Raw genomic sequence first — 15,289 nt, forward strand, 5'->3', positions numbered from 1 at the left:
ATTACTATGTAGTTGTATATGTAACCTAACATTAATAAATGCTGTAAAATTATTGTTCATTGTTAGTTCATGATACCTAATGCACTAGTGTAACTAATGTAAACATTAAAACTTATTGTAAAGTATTATAGTAACGTAGATCTTGCACTGTTGTGTATGAATCTAAAAGTTATTCATGAAGAGATCCCCTTCAGTCATTAAAGCTCTTTGGATTAGTCATGCAAGGCCCATGGTGTACTCAACAGCTTTAGTGCAGTGTGGAAGGAGAGAAATGAACTGCACAGATTTTAACCTTGATTATTAAGCAGAGGGTGGAGGTACACGCAGAGAGAGAGAGAGATTTAAAGAGAGAAGCAAACCAGAGAAAGAAAGGGAATAAGGTGAGAGGGGCACACTTCAAAACAAATTGGTGGATGATTTCAGTTCTTTGTGTCTTTCAGCTGACCTTCCATCCTTTCTTTCATCTCATCGGTTGGTAGGCCTATTTTCCCTTTTCATCTTGTTTTATGCATGGGTCATGTAATACATGTAGCTCTTTAACTCAGTATGTTACATTGTAAGGAATTTCATCTTGGGCTCATCAGTAGGATATTGCAGGATTATTTTATTTAAAGCCCTCCACATTACTAGTGTACATAGAAGTACATTAAGTAAAAAAAAAAAAAAAAATGCACTTATCCATATTTGGTGACAGCGATTCATAATGTAAGTGTCTTGAGATTTTTGGATGCTGACAACAGTTTTTATTATACTGTAGCTAAAAATAGATTTGTGCTACTTGGATTTTGTTTATATACTTAACATTTAAATTTTCACAACAGTCTTTTACATCCCTTTGAAATTCATTCATGACCTTAATTATATAGTTTGTGGGTGTTCTATAATTCATAAGAAACACTAAGAATACCTCACTATTGCTGTATCAGACTTTCCATGTTGTTTTGTCACTCATGTCTCTAGTATAATCTGATTAAACAGTATTAATCTGCTCCTTATGTAATTAGCATTATGCTATGACACACCTTTAAGTCTTTGTGTTTCTTCTACGTCAAGTGGAAAATACAATACAGTGTCCAAATGTTGTATTGAGAATGATCAAATCATTGTCAACAAAAAAATATAACGCGCCTTGCATGGATATCTGATTTTGTATTTAAGTAAATATGATTCTGAGAAGAGCTGGTTAAACTTTTACTTTCAAAAGAATAGAGGTAAACTTCATCGACTGTGAAGGTGGAAAAAGTTCCACTTTTGACCCTGCATACCGTTTAATGTTTTTCTAATTTAAATAACTTTGTTAATCATTCTTAGTCACATGTGCCAATATGAAAAAAAAAGAAGAAAAAAAATATGGATCAATGTGCAAGACAATGACATTATAGCAAAACATGAAAAAAAAAACATGAAAAAAAAAGTTACAGAAAAAATGCCTTGTCTATAGACTGATGTAAAAATACAAAATAAAATAAATATTACAAATAATTGTTTCAGGTGACCGATTTTAAGGTGAGCTTAATGGGAAAAGACACTAATCTGACTTGGAGGCATAAATGACCTAATGAATTTGATTAAGACATAGAGGTCAAAAAATTGTGAGGCAACAACCCAAAAGCAACAGACTGCAACGGTGAAAAAGATTCCATGCAGTCACATTATAACTCAATTTAGTATGAACCTTCCTGAGCTAATGGGATTGAAACATAAGCTGATTATAGTTTCCTAAATCAGCAAAAAAAAAAACTATAAGTGTTTCCTTTACAAAGAAAATGTCTTCAGGGGTCCCACCTCTATGCTATAAAAATGAAGAACGGGTGAGAAAATCGGTAAGAAACAACTTTGTTGATTACCAATTCAATCAAATAAAGGAAGCCTGCTTCTGGCTTGTGATTCTGTTATTGTATAACGCATTTTGCCATTTATTTCATACAGATTTATTGCAAAATGGAAAGAGATTCTGTGACTTGCCCTCAGAAATCTGAATTCCAGAATGAATGCAGTAGTAAAGAAGAAACATCCCACTTCACTGATGATAGGGAAACAGCAGTCACAAAAGATCATACAGAGAAAGATAAAGACATGGCCACAGACCCCCAAGACATGAAAAACAAGGACAAAGAAGCTATTAGTGGTACAGCAGTTGACAGCAGTTTTCCACCTCAACCTCACAATCATCCCACCTCCTCACCAGCGGATGGAGCCATTGAGGCAACAGAGGAAGTCTTGAGCAGTACAGTACAGGACCCGAATGGTGATCAAGAGTGGCCACTAGTGCCAGGACTGGAAGAAGATATCCAACCAGAGAGGAATGAGTGTCAGGCCATTGAGATTCAGGATGAGGTGAAGGAAAACACTGAAACCAGTGAAGATGTTCAGACAACTGAGGTTACCATGACACAGGCAGACAAAGCCTCACCACAAATACCAAAGGAAGCCTGTGAAGAAGAGGGACATGAGCTTGAGTCACATGGTGACTCTGACTCAATAGTGTTCCTATCAGAAAACAGTGAAGAGCAAAATATAAACTGCAAACCTGTGGACTTTGCCACCACCAGCGAGCAGTGGGTGAGACGGGACAGTCGTTGTGATGAACCATCAAACATGACGTATTCCAAGAGCTCTTCAAAAAGTCTTCTCACTGAGATCAAACCTTCATCAAGCACCCAAAGTGAATCCACAACTGAACCTGTGGTTAATGCCGAGAACATCCAGCAGGGGGAGCCTGAGGTAAACAACTCAAGCGGTCTGAATGAGAATGAGGAGGTGCAACAGGTGTGTGGTGCTGCTCCACCCTTAGAAACCGTTGCAGGCGAGCCAACCAATCCAGAGGAAGGTAACTCAGCTTGTATCTCTACTGAAGTAAAAGAGCCACTGGTAATGCCACAGGGGAGGAGGGAGAGTAAAAGGGAGGAGAGAGAGAGCAGTGAAACAGATGAAGAGCGAAAGCAAACAGTGTGTTTCACAGAAACAGGTGGGACCGAAGGAAAGCAGCTGGGGGAGGTTAAAGATCAAAGACAGGAACGGGAAACCAACGGGCAGAGAGCAGAGTCCCAGTCAAACACAAAGCCTCGTCTGGGAGAAGGGAAAGTCAACAGAATGCAGGTGGATCATTTTGATGACAGCCAGAGCGATAGTGGCGTATCAGCTGATTTCTCCCCCAACAGCACAACAGATGTCTTGGAGGGCCATGATAATGATGCTCCTCAGCCCTCTGAATCTCCACCTAACGAAACTCCCATTGAGAGGGAGATCCGTTTGTCCATGAAGAGAGAGCAGAGTTTAAGGCGTTCCCGAGGACTGTGCGACACCATTGACAGGACTAATGAATTTGTGGATATTCCGGTGAGAAAGCCTATTCTATCCCAGGACCCTCAGATAAGACCCAACCCAAGCCACGGCAAAGACCGGCAGTTTGCTGGAAAGAAGATGCAGAGGGAAATTAGTGTCGAGACAGAGAGGGAGAAGGTTCTGGTTGAACTGGGCCGACTACCTGGGTTCTATGACAAGGGAACAGAGGTACAGCTTCAAGACAAAAAGCACCTTTTTGAGTCATTCCAAGAGCCGAAGGAATCGGTGGCAACCATTAGCAGAAGATCTGCCACCGTAGAGTCTGCTGTTGGAATACAGGAAGTTGATTCTACTGTTGATGTTAAACAACGCCTAATGCAATTCTCACAAAATTCTCCCACCCCATCCGTTACAGCCCAGTATGGAGCCACCAACAGCAATCAACCTTCTGCTCGAGGACCTGGTCTAACTGAAGGAATCAAGGGCCAGATAATCATCATAGAGGCCAATGCTATTCCCACAACTGTGGGAGGACCAAATGGAGGTTATAAGACAACCTCATGCACAGATGGAGGATCTGTGAGGCCGATGAATTCAACGGGTGCGAGGGCTTCTTCTGCCGAGCCTGTCAGAGCAAGACAAGGCCCAAATTTAGAAGTGACTGAAGATGAAGACTCGAGTTTAGTGAAGGAGAACCCTTTCTTCAAGCTCCGCTCTTCTATGAGTTTGCAGTCTCAGGTGGAGCTGGATATTAAGGAGGCAAAGGAGAGGGAACGAGAACTGCAGAGACAGAGAAACAGTCTTTATGGAGGAGCAGCCATGCATACAGAAGGAAGAGGAACAGGAATGGATTTGAGGACAGAAATTAGAGTGAGAGAGTTAAGGGGAACGTCTAACCAAGAGATTCCCCCACCTAAACAGACTCCAGCAGGCCGCCAATCAGAGACGTTCACCACCACCACGTCAGGTGAGTCATTGTAAGCAGCATGTGAAATTTCGGTTTTGGTTTACAGAGCAGTTCAATTCAACTGAACACATCAGTCACACCATTGGTGCTTTCATGTTTGTAGGTAAAAAGAACATATTGAAGGTAGGGATGGTATACATTGGATGTTAAATTAATTAAATTAAATGTAGTGTCATGCACAGACCTTGGTAGAAATTGCTCCCCCTCAGTAGAAATCATGTTCCGGGGGCACCTAGATCACACTGGAAGGGGAATTTATTTTTGGCGAGCCCCCCGACCCCACTGAATCAATGAAAATGAAAACATGAGAAACTTATCAAACAAATTACTTCTGCATTGTTAACACCATTGTTTACACAACCATTAAGCTGCTGGACACATACAAAGAAGCATTTGTCATTCAAATTCTGTTGCATTCAAAATATACATTTTATCAGGTTATCAAATGCCTGCGAACAAACCCATATTCTTAGCATTGCTAGCACCACTCGCTACTGCTTAGCTACAAGAGAAGATGCTACATTGAGAGAATGTATAAACAGAGGATACATATGCAAAGAACACACGGCATATCTAATAAATCCTAAAAAAGAACTATTAATTTGAAGGCTATACATCAAATGCATGACCTTAGCATTGCTAGCACAATGCTTGACTAATTGTGGTATGGGAAACCTTAATAACAGCAACACTTGTGAACTATTATTTAACAGTGTGATTCTAACACTCTTCTGTGTGTGTAGAGTGTAATGTAACCATACTATCATTTGACTGTAAGCTAGTAGTTTTTGCTTCACCATGGCAGCGAACAAACAAATAGCCAAAATGCTAATATGGGGTTATGTCACCATTACTAACGTAAACCGGATATTGAAATTTATTGAAAGTGAGGTGAAAGTGAAATCACTTTTCCTGTCATTTTTAAGCTGGTCATTTCTACTTTCTCTTTTTTTTAATAAAAAAAAAATCTCATCTTCTGTTTACTCAGAAGAACAATCAATTATTCAGCATAACAATTTCTGCCAAAATGTCGTAGTACATTTATTTTTCCAGCTGTAAAATCTAAATTTATGCGGTATCACCTTCTAATAGTGGAATATTTTCAGAATCTTTCTGTCATTTTATATTCTACCTTGACTGATGGTGGCCAATATCAATTTAGCTTTACTGTAATAACAATAACTTTATTAACTATGGTAATTTTGAGGAATTATTTTTGAGTAAATATTAAAATAATAAAAAGTCTTTAAAAATTTTTCTTCATTGCCCTTCATAATGAGAAATTCTGCTATATTTGGACACACCTCATTCATGTTTCCCATCTAAATCTCAATATAAATGCTTTAAATACCTGAAATAGGTTTTTTAGAGAAATGTAAAATGATACTATAGAAAAATATGTGCCTATTTGTCCGTACTTTGTTGTTTTCCCACTCCGTGATTATTATGCATGCATACTGTCATGAACATCCAGTTCATTAATGGATTATACATTACATACACTGAAATAAACATCTGTCTTCTGCTTATAGTGCGTCAATCCACTGGAAAATTGGACTTAACGTGGCCACCGCCCCAAGCTGATGAAGAACAAAGACAACTGTCAGGGGTAGAGGACTTTTTGTTTGAATCTATTTTAAAGGGCATCATTTGTGTTCCTAACTATATTCTTTTCTGGGACTAAATGTGTATGTCTCAGTTATGCTGGTGTTGGTAACACTGTGGTTAAATTTTTGGGCTGGTGGTAACCTAAATGTCTGAGGTTAAAATTTTGAATTTGGTAATCCATGAATTGGGGTTTTTACCTGAACAATAAACAGATACCAAAGCTCTTCAACCTTTCAATAGATAATTAAAGGAGTATCAAAGTTTCAGTCAACACTCCCTGTGCAAACACAACCCCACACACTTACTGTAAATGTGATGCTGCTGAAAAAAGTAGCTTATCTTACTTCATATAATTAGAATTTTCAGAGCAGAGTTCATACTAGCTGCATTCTTTAGAATCAAGATTATATCATGACTGTATTATCACTATTACCACTGAATCAATCGCCTCAGCCAGGGAAGTATAATGTAACCTACGCAATCAGCACAATCAAGACCAACACTTTTATCTGAAGACAGGTTTTTTTTTTAGTTCATCTCAGGTTTTGTTTGCTTAGAGAAAAGTGCCTACCTTGATATATGAGTAATTTAAAATTGCATGTGCTGCTCCTTTTTATTTTTCCCATTTATAGGAATAATTCACCCTTAAATGAAAAGTGTGTCATAATTTTTTCACCCAAATGTCGTTCCATACTTTTATGACTTTCATTTGTCAAACACAAAAAGGAGACCTTAGACAGGAAATTCACTCTGTTCTCTCACATAGAACAAATGAATGATGACCAGGGGCTGTCAGACTCCAAATATGACCAAAAAAGTGAGGTTTGTGCAATATATCATATGAAACCTTTACATTGCTATTAAGTGAAAAGTCAAATATATTCACTTCTCAAATCTAACTCAAATGTACTTATTTGAATGTGTGCATATTCAAATTTGTGTGCTGTGAGCACTTATGTGACATGTGAGAACCAGTTACAATATATGGCACCATTGACATCAAATCTTATATGCCATATTTGAATGTGCAAATATGAATGAAATTTGAGACATAACAACTCAGTTTGCCTTTAGAAAAACAATTTAATGATGCTTTTCGGAGGTTGACAGTCTCTGGTCACCCTTTGGTTTCATTGTTTGCAAAACAGCAGTCTAGATATTCTTCAAAATATCTCCTTCATTGAGGAAGAATTTCAAATTGGTTTAAAACAACACATGGTTTTCATTTTGACCAAATTAGTCCTTCAGCCAGCACTTTCACTTTAAAAATGGGGTGGTACCCTTTCAAAACGTACATATTTGTATCTTATTTAACACTAAAGGGTGCATTTAAGTACCCTAAATGTATATTTTAGCACCTAAAGTGTTATAAAATTACATTTTTGTACCTTCCGAAAAGGTACTTCCCCAGTGACAACTTTTATTTCTTAGAGTGTAGGCCTATGTTATGTGAGCTAAAAGCATTCAATTTCAAATGCACTAACTAATGTTCTTATTCTAATGTTCTGATAAATACAGAAAACAGTAAAGATCCCGAGGCAGAAAAATCCATTACTCGAGCGCTGGGAGTCAGGGATGGTGAACGGCCATGTGGACGATGACGACTGAGACTGAAAACCAACTACAGCATCCTGACATATACAATATGGAGCAAGTGTACCAACTTAAAATAAAGCGTATAAACAAATGATCAGTTTTCCCAGAAACCCCTCTGATCAGTTAAAGGAAACCAGTTCGAGTGCCACGTGCCATTATGGATGGATAAAGAGCATCAATTGCCTCAAAAAGACACTGCGAGTTGGTTATCCAATCTGATATTCCATAACACACACTGTGTAAATACTAAATGAGCCAAACTGGTGTTAATGGTAGTAGGTATGGCAGTTGTTATTGTTTTTACATGAGCTCAAATGATTTCAGTGTAATGATTATGTAATTTTGAATGTAATTTTCTGATTTAGTTATACAAATATTTATAATCAGTTAACAGCTGCTCATAGTAACAAAACAGTCTAAAAGCCTGGAATTCTGTAAGATTACATAAGAATTATATTTAAATAAACATTATTTGATAGATATTTAATTACTCATTAGAAAAGCTAAAATTACACTGGGAAAAGGCTTTATTGATGAATGATAAAATAAATAAAAATGTGTAAATCAGCCTTTTTGGTTATTTGCGAATGCAGGGAATAATTGCTGAATGTGACTCATTGTTAGTATTGTGATAGAGGTTTGGCCCTTGGAGTCCGAAACTAGATAACTCACTTCACAATAGGCACAATGACCAGGATGTAATGCATACGCCATATTTAAGGCTTTGATTTTCGAAATAACAATTAAAGAGGGCGACGTTCTAGCATTCCATTCAGCTTCCATGCAAAAGCCCTTTGCTTGTTCAGTGACATCACAGTCCATTCTAAGCTTCTGCACACTCAGCCAGTGCTGTGAGGTATGAACACCCGACTGCCGTGACTCAACACGCCAGTGGGCATTCAAATTCGTCACCATGGTGATGATGGTACTGTAGGAAAGGTACAAAGAAAACGTCTGAGCCGAGCGAGATTAGTCATGAGTGAGATCACACACACACACACACACACACACACACACACACACACACACAGCATGCTTTACTGACCCTCTAGTTGCCTGTGAATTATTCATTCACTTTTTCTCAGCACAATTAGCTAAGGCTGCATTAGAATGCTCATTTCAAATATGGCAGCAGCTCATCGATACCACTGGAAAAAAGCTGCCCATTGCTTTCAGTCTTCAACGGGGTTAATCCAGATGACCTTTAAGAGCAATACACAATAGTATTCTTTGTGACAAAGTATTCTGAGGAAAACAAAACTATATGATTAGTGACGCATGGGTAGTTTCAAGCAAAACGTACTGTATAATTGGTATTTGTTTTACAGTAGTCTTGTGTCCAAACATTCTTTTGTTCCTGCCAGTTTTAAGCGTTTCTTTGTAAATACAGGGTTAAAGGGACAGTTTACCCAAAAATCAATTCTGTCATCCCTCAAGTATGAGTTTCTTTCTTCCGCTGAACAAAAAAGAATGTTGGTAACCAGACAGTTGACGGTACTTCCATATAGTTTTTTCAATGGCTACCATCAAGTGCTTTGGTTACCAACATTCTTCAAAATAACTTCTTTTGTGCAAAACAGAAGAAAGAAGCTCATTCATGTTTGGAAAATGAGGGTGAGGAAATAGTGAGAGAATTTGATTTTTTGGGAGAACTACTTCAGAGGACAAAGCAGAGAAACTTCAGTCAACCATACACCATTATGATTGATTATCTCAGACTGTAAGAGAGCTATAAATGGTTTATGATTTGCTAATCAAAACATTATTATGAGACTTCAAGTAGTTCCAGGCTATGTGAAAAGTACATGGGAACAAAAATAAAGTCTTTAAAAAAAAACTATAGTATCAAATAGTAGATGTTTAATTTTCTTACTGGAATGTTGTTCTGGCATGACTGTCAAATTAATTTCCTTTTAAGCAAAGGGGAACTAAAAGAAATTCTTAAGAACCACTTGAATTAACTGACATTAGTAAAAAAAAGCAATGCAAATGAAAGCTTTTATTTTTCAGCATTAGGTGATTAAATCTATAAAACGATTTGCAAAGATTTAATGTCCAGCACTCAAAACTGCCAGTGCTTTACTGAAATGTCAATCTCACATTGTATCTGGATGTCCAGAGCCCCCTACTGACAAAAAAATTCATATCTCAGTAAAATATACCATGAACTACAGAAACTACAGATTGTTTACTCATACATTACTTTACAAATATACAAAATGTTTTCGCTTTTAAATAAACAGTACAGTTATACAGAAGATGTCAAGCACAAAATATACAGTAGCATAGATAGACAGATAGATAGATAGACAGATAGATAGATAGATAGATAGATAGATAGACAGATAGATAGATAGATAGATAGATAGATAGATAGATAGATAGATAGACAGATAGATAGACAGACAGATAGACAGATAGATAGATAGATAGATAGATAGACAGAAAGACAGATAGATAGATAGATAGACAGATAGATAGTTAGATAGACAGATAGAGTAGATAGAAAGATCAGCAAAGAGGGATTCTTAAAGGTTGCCATGGGATAATTGGCATAAATTGCCTCTGAAAATGAGGGTCTTCCTCTAAGTGTTCGTCCACTGCCCTGTAGATTATAAACACACATATGAAAAACATGCAAGAGATGTTATAAGTCAGTGTTTCTCACAGCAGACATAATGTAAAAGGAGGATATTGGCAAACATGGCATGATGTAAAAAGATCTTAAACTTCCTCTCTCATTCTGGTCTAAACAAATCAGCATAACGGTAACCTTAGTACTTGGAATGAGATACGAGATACTACTGTAGTGGGGCCTTTTGAAAAAAAGGGAATCACAAGAGAAAGTTTGAAATGGGGCATTTTTACCTCAGATTCAGTGTAAACATGCTGCAGAGTTCGGTCTGATGAAAAAATAAATCATAGTGAGAGAAAATCAATAAACTTTAACATAAAATCAGATATCTGATGTATATTATGTAATGTAGGGAGATATAGCGATTGGATGATGAGCACCGAAGTGAATTATTTTCTCTGAAGAGATTGAGACTGTGACTTACCAACAGTATGATCTCTGGAATGAACATGTGGAAAAAGTAAGTTTAAAAGTATTATATTTTTTTTTTACATTTTTACAACATTCCTATAACTCATATTTGCAGTCTACCAAGATATTAAAATATTACTAAATATTAATTAAACATACTTAACTAAATATTAATTAAATAATAATTAACTAAATATATAATATAATACATAATCATAAAATCAGTGTTTTAAATACCTATATAAATATTTACCGGAATTATTTAAATAATTATAGAAACATACACTGCTGTTCAAAATTTGAGGTCGGTAAGATTATTTAATGTTTTTAAAAGAAGTCTCATATTTCAACAAATCTGCAGTCATTTAATTTTAAAATAGTTAAACTAATATTGTGAAATATTGTTTTAATTTAAATGACCTTTTCTGTTTTAATATAATTTAAAATGTAATTTATTGCTGTGTTCAGCACTCATTACTCCAGTCTTCAGTGTCACATGATCCTTCAGAAATCATTTTAATATTTAATACTTTTTTATCATTTAATATTTAAATTTAAATTGTGATGTTTAATATTTTTATGGTAACTGTGATACATTCTTAAGGATGCTTTGATGAATAGAAATGTACAAAAACAGTATTTATTTGAAACTGAAATCTTTTCTTTTATTATTATTACTATCATTATTTTGGCGTTTTATGTCTTTTATTTAGATAGGACAGTAGGTCGACAGGAAGTGAAGTGGGTGAGAGATAGGGGGATGGGATCGGGAAAGGTCCGCGAGCCAGGACTCGAACTCGGGACGACCGAAGCGCAACGGCGCCCACGAGGCCATCGGCGCCGACGACTGAAATCTTTTCTAACATTATAAATGTCCTTCCTGTCGCTTTTAATCAATTTAATGCACCCCTGCTGAATAAGCGTATTGTCTTTTAATAAAAATTGAACAGTAGTGTATCCTTAAATCGTTCAAGTCATTTTTATTCCTGTAACTCAAATAGCACAATGATAGACAGGGAACAGACAGTGATGTAATAATGTATACTCTTGAGTGAACAAAGTCGCTTGAGATAAAAATGTCTGCCCAGTGAATAAATGTATGCAATTTTAATGAAATATCAGGTACGCTCTTCAGTATTGTGTCTTACCTTTGTCTCCTTCTCTTTGACATGTTTTTGACTGCAAATAAATGGGCAGAGATTACAATTCAATTTATATTAATGAGGATTACATGCATGAATGAAAAACAAACAACGGGTGTTTTCACTTTGTTTTGTTCCAGCATTTAATTAAATGGATTGAGAAGATAATTACCACTGGGTTTTATAGTTCATCAGAGACTAGACTTAACCAATGTAAACTTATGAGCAACTAAAATAAGAGACTAGATATCTAATACGCACGATGTCTGTGCTTGACAAAACCCAAGATTGCCACCACCATCAGGAACAGAACACCCGCAGACACAGAGCCAACAATCAGAGCCAGATCTGTGCTGCCTTTCCATAGACATGTATGAAGACAAAGGAGAGTGTTTTTAGATACTAAGTTGGGCATATTTGATTTGCTGCATTACTGTGATAGCCATAGCAAGACTTAAATATTACCTGTAGAGGTCGGTGTGCATTCATGATATCCTGAAAAAAGGTTGCAATAAATCAGATTTTAAAATCTTATTAATGTAACTTTATGAGATATCGTATCACATTTAGTATAATACATACAGTACCTGTAATGCATGGGATAGTTACTGGTGAGCTCATTTTAGAGTTTACTTTGAATTTGCCCAGTGACACGGTGTACTGACACTGATACTGTGCACCTTGTTCATAATGGGTGGGTATGGGAAATCTAGCACTGTGTTTGGTCAGGGAAGCCTGATGGGTCGCCTCAGGTGACAGGACACCCACACGAAATAAATAGAAGAAGCCTTGTGGATATGAGGGTGACCCAACACACTCCAGAACTTCACCCTGGTGTCGGGACAAGGACAGAGTGGGGACTGGGAGCTCTGAAAGAGGAAACACAAACAGAAATTATGAGAACATTTGCTTAAAACCACTAATGTGCACATCAAAGTGAGATGCCTTACTGCTTACTGTCTAATTAAGATTCTGTCAGTTCAGTTCTAGGAACTTGCCAGCATGGTGGTTCTTAGAGAACCAATTTTGCCCTTGAGCCATTTTCCTAGTTGTAATCGCACCGGCAGCAGGAACTGTGAAGCGGCCGACCGCGACGTCTTTTTTCGCGACATTTATTAACGTCAACAACAGGTGAATGGAGGATGCCGTGATCAGTGCTGTTTTTGATGCGAGACAGGGTTTTTGTGATAACAGAGATGGAATGTGAACGTACATTTTACGTGATTGAAAAAGCATGAAAATCTGACTACATCTCCTATGATTACTTTCAGTGTCATCACCGAGGCTTAGAAAAGAACAAAATACTGCACACAACATATAAATGCTGTTGTTGCTGTTTTCCATTTTCGTGGAGTAAATATTTTTACATGGCTTTTTAAAAATGTTGGGTTGCCAGTGTTTTGTATATTTACATATATTATATGTATCAGTGTACACTAATATCACTTGTAGTTCCTATAGAACTGTTTTAGACCCTACTCTGAAGTAGGAGCTAATTTATGTCCCCCAAATGAAGTTCCTAGAGCTAAATATGTTCGAAAATGTATACAGATTTGAAAAGAACATGAGAGTGAGTAAATGACAATTTTATAATTAATGACGTTGTCGCATAAAAAAAAGTCCTTTATCCATTGTCATAGAGAGATATTTTCACGTGAAACTCCTGATTAAGCAGATTATTGGAATGACTGGATTTCACTGTGAAAATGTTACCATACTTATAGGCAACATCATAAATCATGGAACTTCATAAAGGTATGGTCATATTAGCCAAATGTGAAATTTAATGGGCAAAAAGTCAACTTTCTAATGTCACTAGGGTTGTAAATGTAAGAAGCTTAGTTCATACAGAAGTGAAAAACCTTTTAAGCACCTTTATTTTTAAGAGTGTCTAGAAATATAATTATATAATTAAATACAACTATAATAACGCCCTAAAATATGTTTTGGATAGGATCATATGTTTGATCAATATTCAATAGTGATGAATGCCTTAGTTGTATAGAATCCAAGATATTTTAAAAAAACAAATAAAAAACAAACAAACAAACATGCAATACGGACACAAGATGTAATCAGAATAGCATTGACATTAGTCTGACAGTTGTCTCCTCACCTATGACAGTAATGTGTACTGGCTGACTGACTGTGGAGTTCACTTGTCCCATCTTTGATGATTTGAGTTGGTAGAGGCAGACATACTCCCCACCATCCTCCTGTCCCATTGTCTTCACACTGAAGTGAGCTTCATGGGACTGAGATACCAGCTGTGCTATAGTAACCATGGAGCCGGGGTTTCCTGTGGCTCTCCGGAGCAGAAGAAAAGCCTCAGGAGGCTGTTTCTGAGGGTCAGGTGGAGCCTGACAGTGGAATGACAGTGTGGCACCAGGAATGACATGCCCACTAGAGGGCTCGACCACCAGGTGAGGGGATGGAGGGGGACTGACTGAGACTACTGCAAGAAGAAAGTCAGTTATGAGCATTTAGTGTTTTTAGAATGTATGTGTGCAAAATCAAAGATAAGAGAACATACTGATTGAAATACAAAGTTAAAGATGTAAAGCACTGCTGGGTGGAGTAGTTTGGTTTAGTGGTTACGAACTTTCAACAGTAGAAAGAGCTGTTTCTTTAACCATCACATCACTGTGACCTCAAATATTTTCTCACTACAGCAAAGCTGCAAACTACCTAAACCTGTGCCTCAGCAAACAGAGATCCATGCAGTACCCTACTCTGACATGAAAGGCGCGTGTGTGTGTGTGCTTATATATATAAATATATTTTTGCCCCCCCCTTACCTATTAATATTATAGGCCTAACATTAGCTACCACCTAAACAAACAAAAATATTTCTTAATCAGTGGAAACCGTTACAGTGTTTTCTATCGCAATAAGCGCTTGTGTTCAATCAATAAAAATGAATGTAGTTCTTGATTTATTTGAGAACTGACTGAGAAAGATTATTCCATTAATAGGCACAGCGTGACCACATAACCACTTCAGGAGTGCATCATCTCTCTTATAATTGTAATGGCCATGAGTCACAACCACACATCAAGATATTAAAATCGTTTATTTCAAGTCATTTGTCATTTTTCCGTCCTGAAATCTTGTGCGTGTTAAACTGCGGTAAAGTTAGTTTGATGTTTTACATTCATTGGACATTGTTTTTTTTGTTTTTTTTTGCCAGTTAAACTCTTTGCAGCTGTTATGTTTTGAGCCCAAACTAACTCAGATAGTTATAAATATATGCCCTTTATGTTGCACAAGGCTTAATTTCTATGACTTTTTTTTTTAAATTAACCATTTAAATTAATTAAACAATTTAACTACTTGACATTATAATATAAAACCAAAAATAAAATGTTCAGAAAAACATCCCTGTTATTTCACAAAGCTCCATTTCTGGAATTACCATTTAAGTAGTAGTAGTAGTAGTAGTACTTTATTGTTCAGCCTAAGCTGAAAATTTATCTTTGGTCTAGCCATACAATCACAAAACAATTAACAATACACAACATCCAATAAATACAGACAAAATTAAAATATACATTTCCTACCTCTTATTCAAAAGACTTATTGTATTTGGTACGAAGGTTTGTTTATATATTGCTTTTGTTGCTTTTGGTGTTCTGTTAACGACGA

The 15,289-nt window shown here is 36.6% G+C and overlaps 2 protein-coding genes across 6 annotated transcripts in view; one reads left to right on the forward strand and one right to left on the reverse strand.

Moving 5' to 3' along the window:
* Nucleotides 1-8,781, forward strand: LOC109091981. Of its 5 annotated transcripts, XM_042725468.1 has the most exons (6): nt 1-471; nt 1,764-1,823; nt 1,930-4,252; nt 5,785-5,861; nt 6,627-6,677; nt 7,379-8,781. In XM_042725468.1, the coding sequence occupies exons 2-5, from the start codon at nt 1,767-1,769 to the stop codon at nt 6,633-6,635; spliced, it is 2,466 nt and encodes an 821-aa protein (XP_042581402.1). In that variant the 5' UTR covers nt 1-471; nt 1,764-1,766; the 3' UTR covers nt 6,636-6,677; nt 7,379-8,781. The 5 variants fall into 5 exon arrangements, with proteins under 5 accessions (XP_042581402.1, XP_042581401.1, XP_042581398.1 ...); XM_042725467.1 differs by lacking the exon at nt 7,379-8,781 and having other exon boundaries at nt 6,627-6,682; XM_042725464.1 differs by lacking the exon at nt 6,627-6,677 and having other exon boundaries at nt 3-471; nt 7,379-8,776.
* Nucleotides 8,645-15,289, reverse strand: part of LOC109092253 (immunoglobulin superfamily member 1-like) — a 22,935-nt gene continuing 16,290 nt past the window's right edge. Inside the window, exons 6-14 of the mRNA XM_042725219.1 lie at nt 13,761-14,099; nt 12,232-12,513; nt 12,110-12,139; nt 11,906-12,001; nt 11,651-11,681; nt 10,516-10,529; nt 10,325-10,359; nt 9,914-10,061; nt 8,645-8,658 (exon numbers count right to left, since the gene is read on the reverse strand). Coding sequence (XP_042581153.1) covers nt 8,645-8,658; nt 9,914-10,061; nt 10,325-10,359; nt 10,516-10,529; nt 11,651-11,681; nt 11,906-12,001; nt 12,110-12,139; nt 12,232-12,513; nt 13,761-14,099 — 989 coding nt within the window. The remainder of the gene's footprint in view (nt 8,659-9,913; nt 10,062-10,324; nt 10,360-10,515; nt 10,530-11,650; nt 11,682-11,905; nt 12,002-12,109; nt 12,140-12,231; nt 12,514-13,760; nt 14,100-15,289) is intronic.

This window comes from Cyprinus carpio, chromosome B6, assembly GCF_018340385.1.
Source record: "Cyprinus carpio isolate SPL01 chromosome B6, ASM1834038v1, whole genome shotgun sequence".
Taxonomy (NCBI): Eukaryota; Metazoa; Chordata; class Actinopteri; order Cypriniformes; family Cyprinidae; genus Cyprinus; species Cyprinus carpio.

Coding starts and splice junctions, on each gene's coding strand:
- LOC109091981 (XM_042725464.1), top strand. CDS start 1,767: ATGTCTTCAGGGGTCCCACCTCTATGCTATAAAAATGAAGAACGGGTG. Junction 1,824..1,929: donor AAGAACGGGTGAGAAAATCG/GTAAGAAACAAC, acceptor TATTTCATACAG/ATTTATTGCAAAATGGAAAG. Junction 4,253..5,784: donor GTTCACCACCACCACGTCAG/GTGAGTCATTGT, acceptor TTCTGCTTATAG/TGCGTCAATCCACTGGAAAA.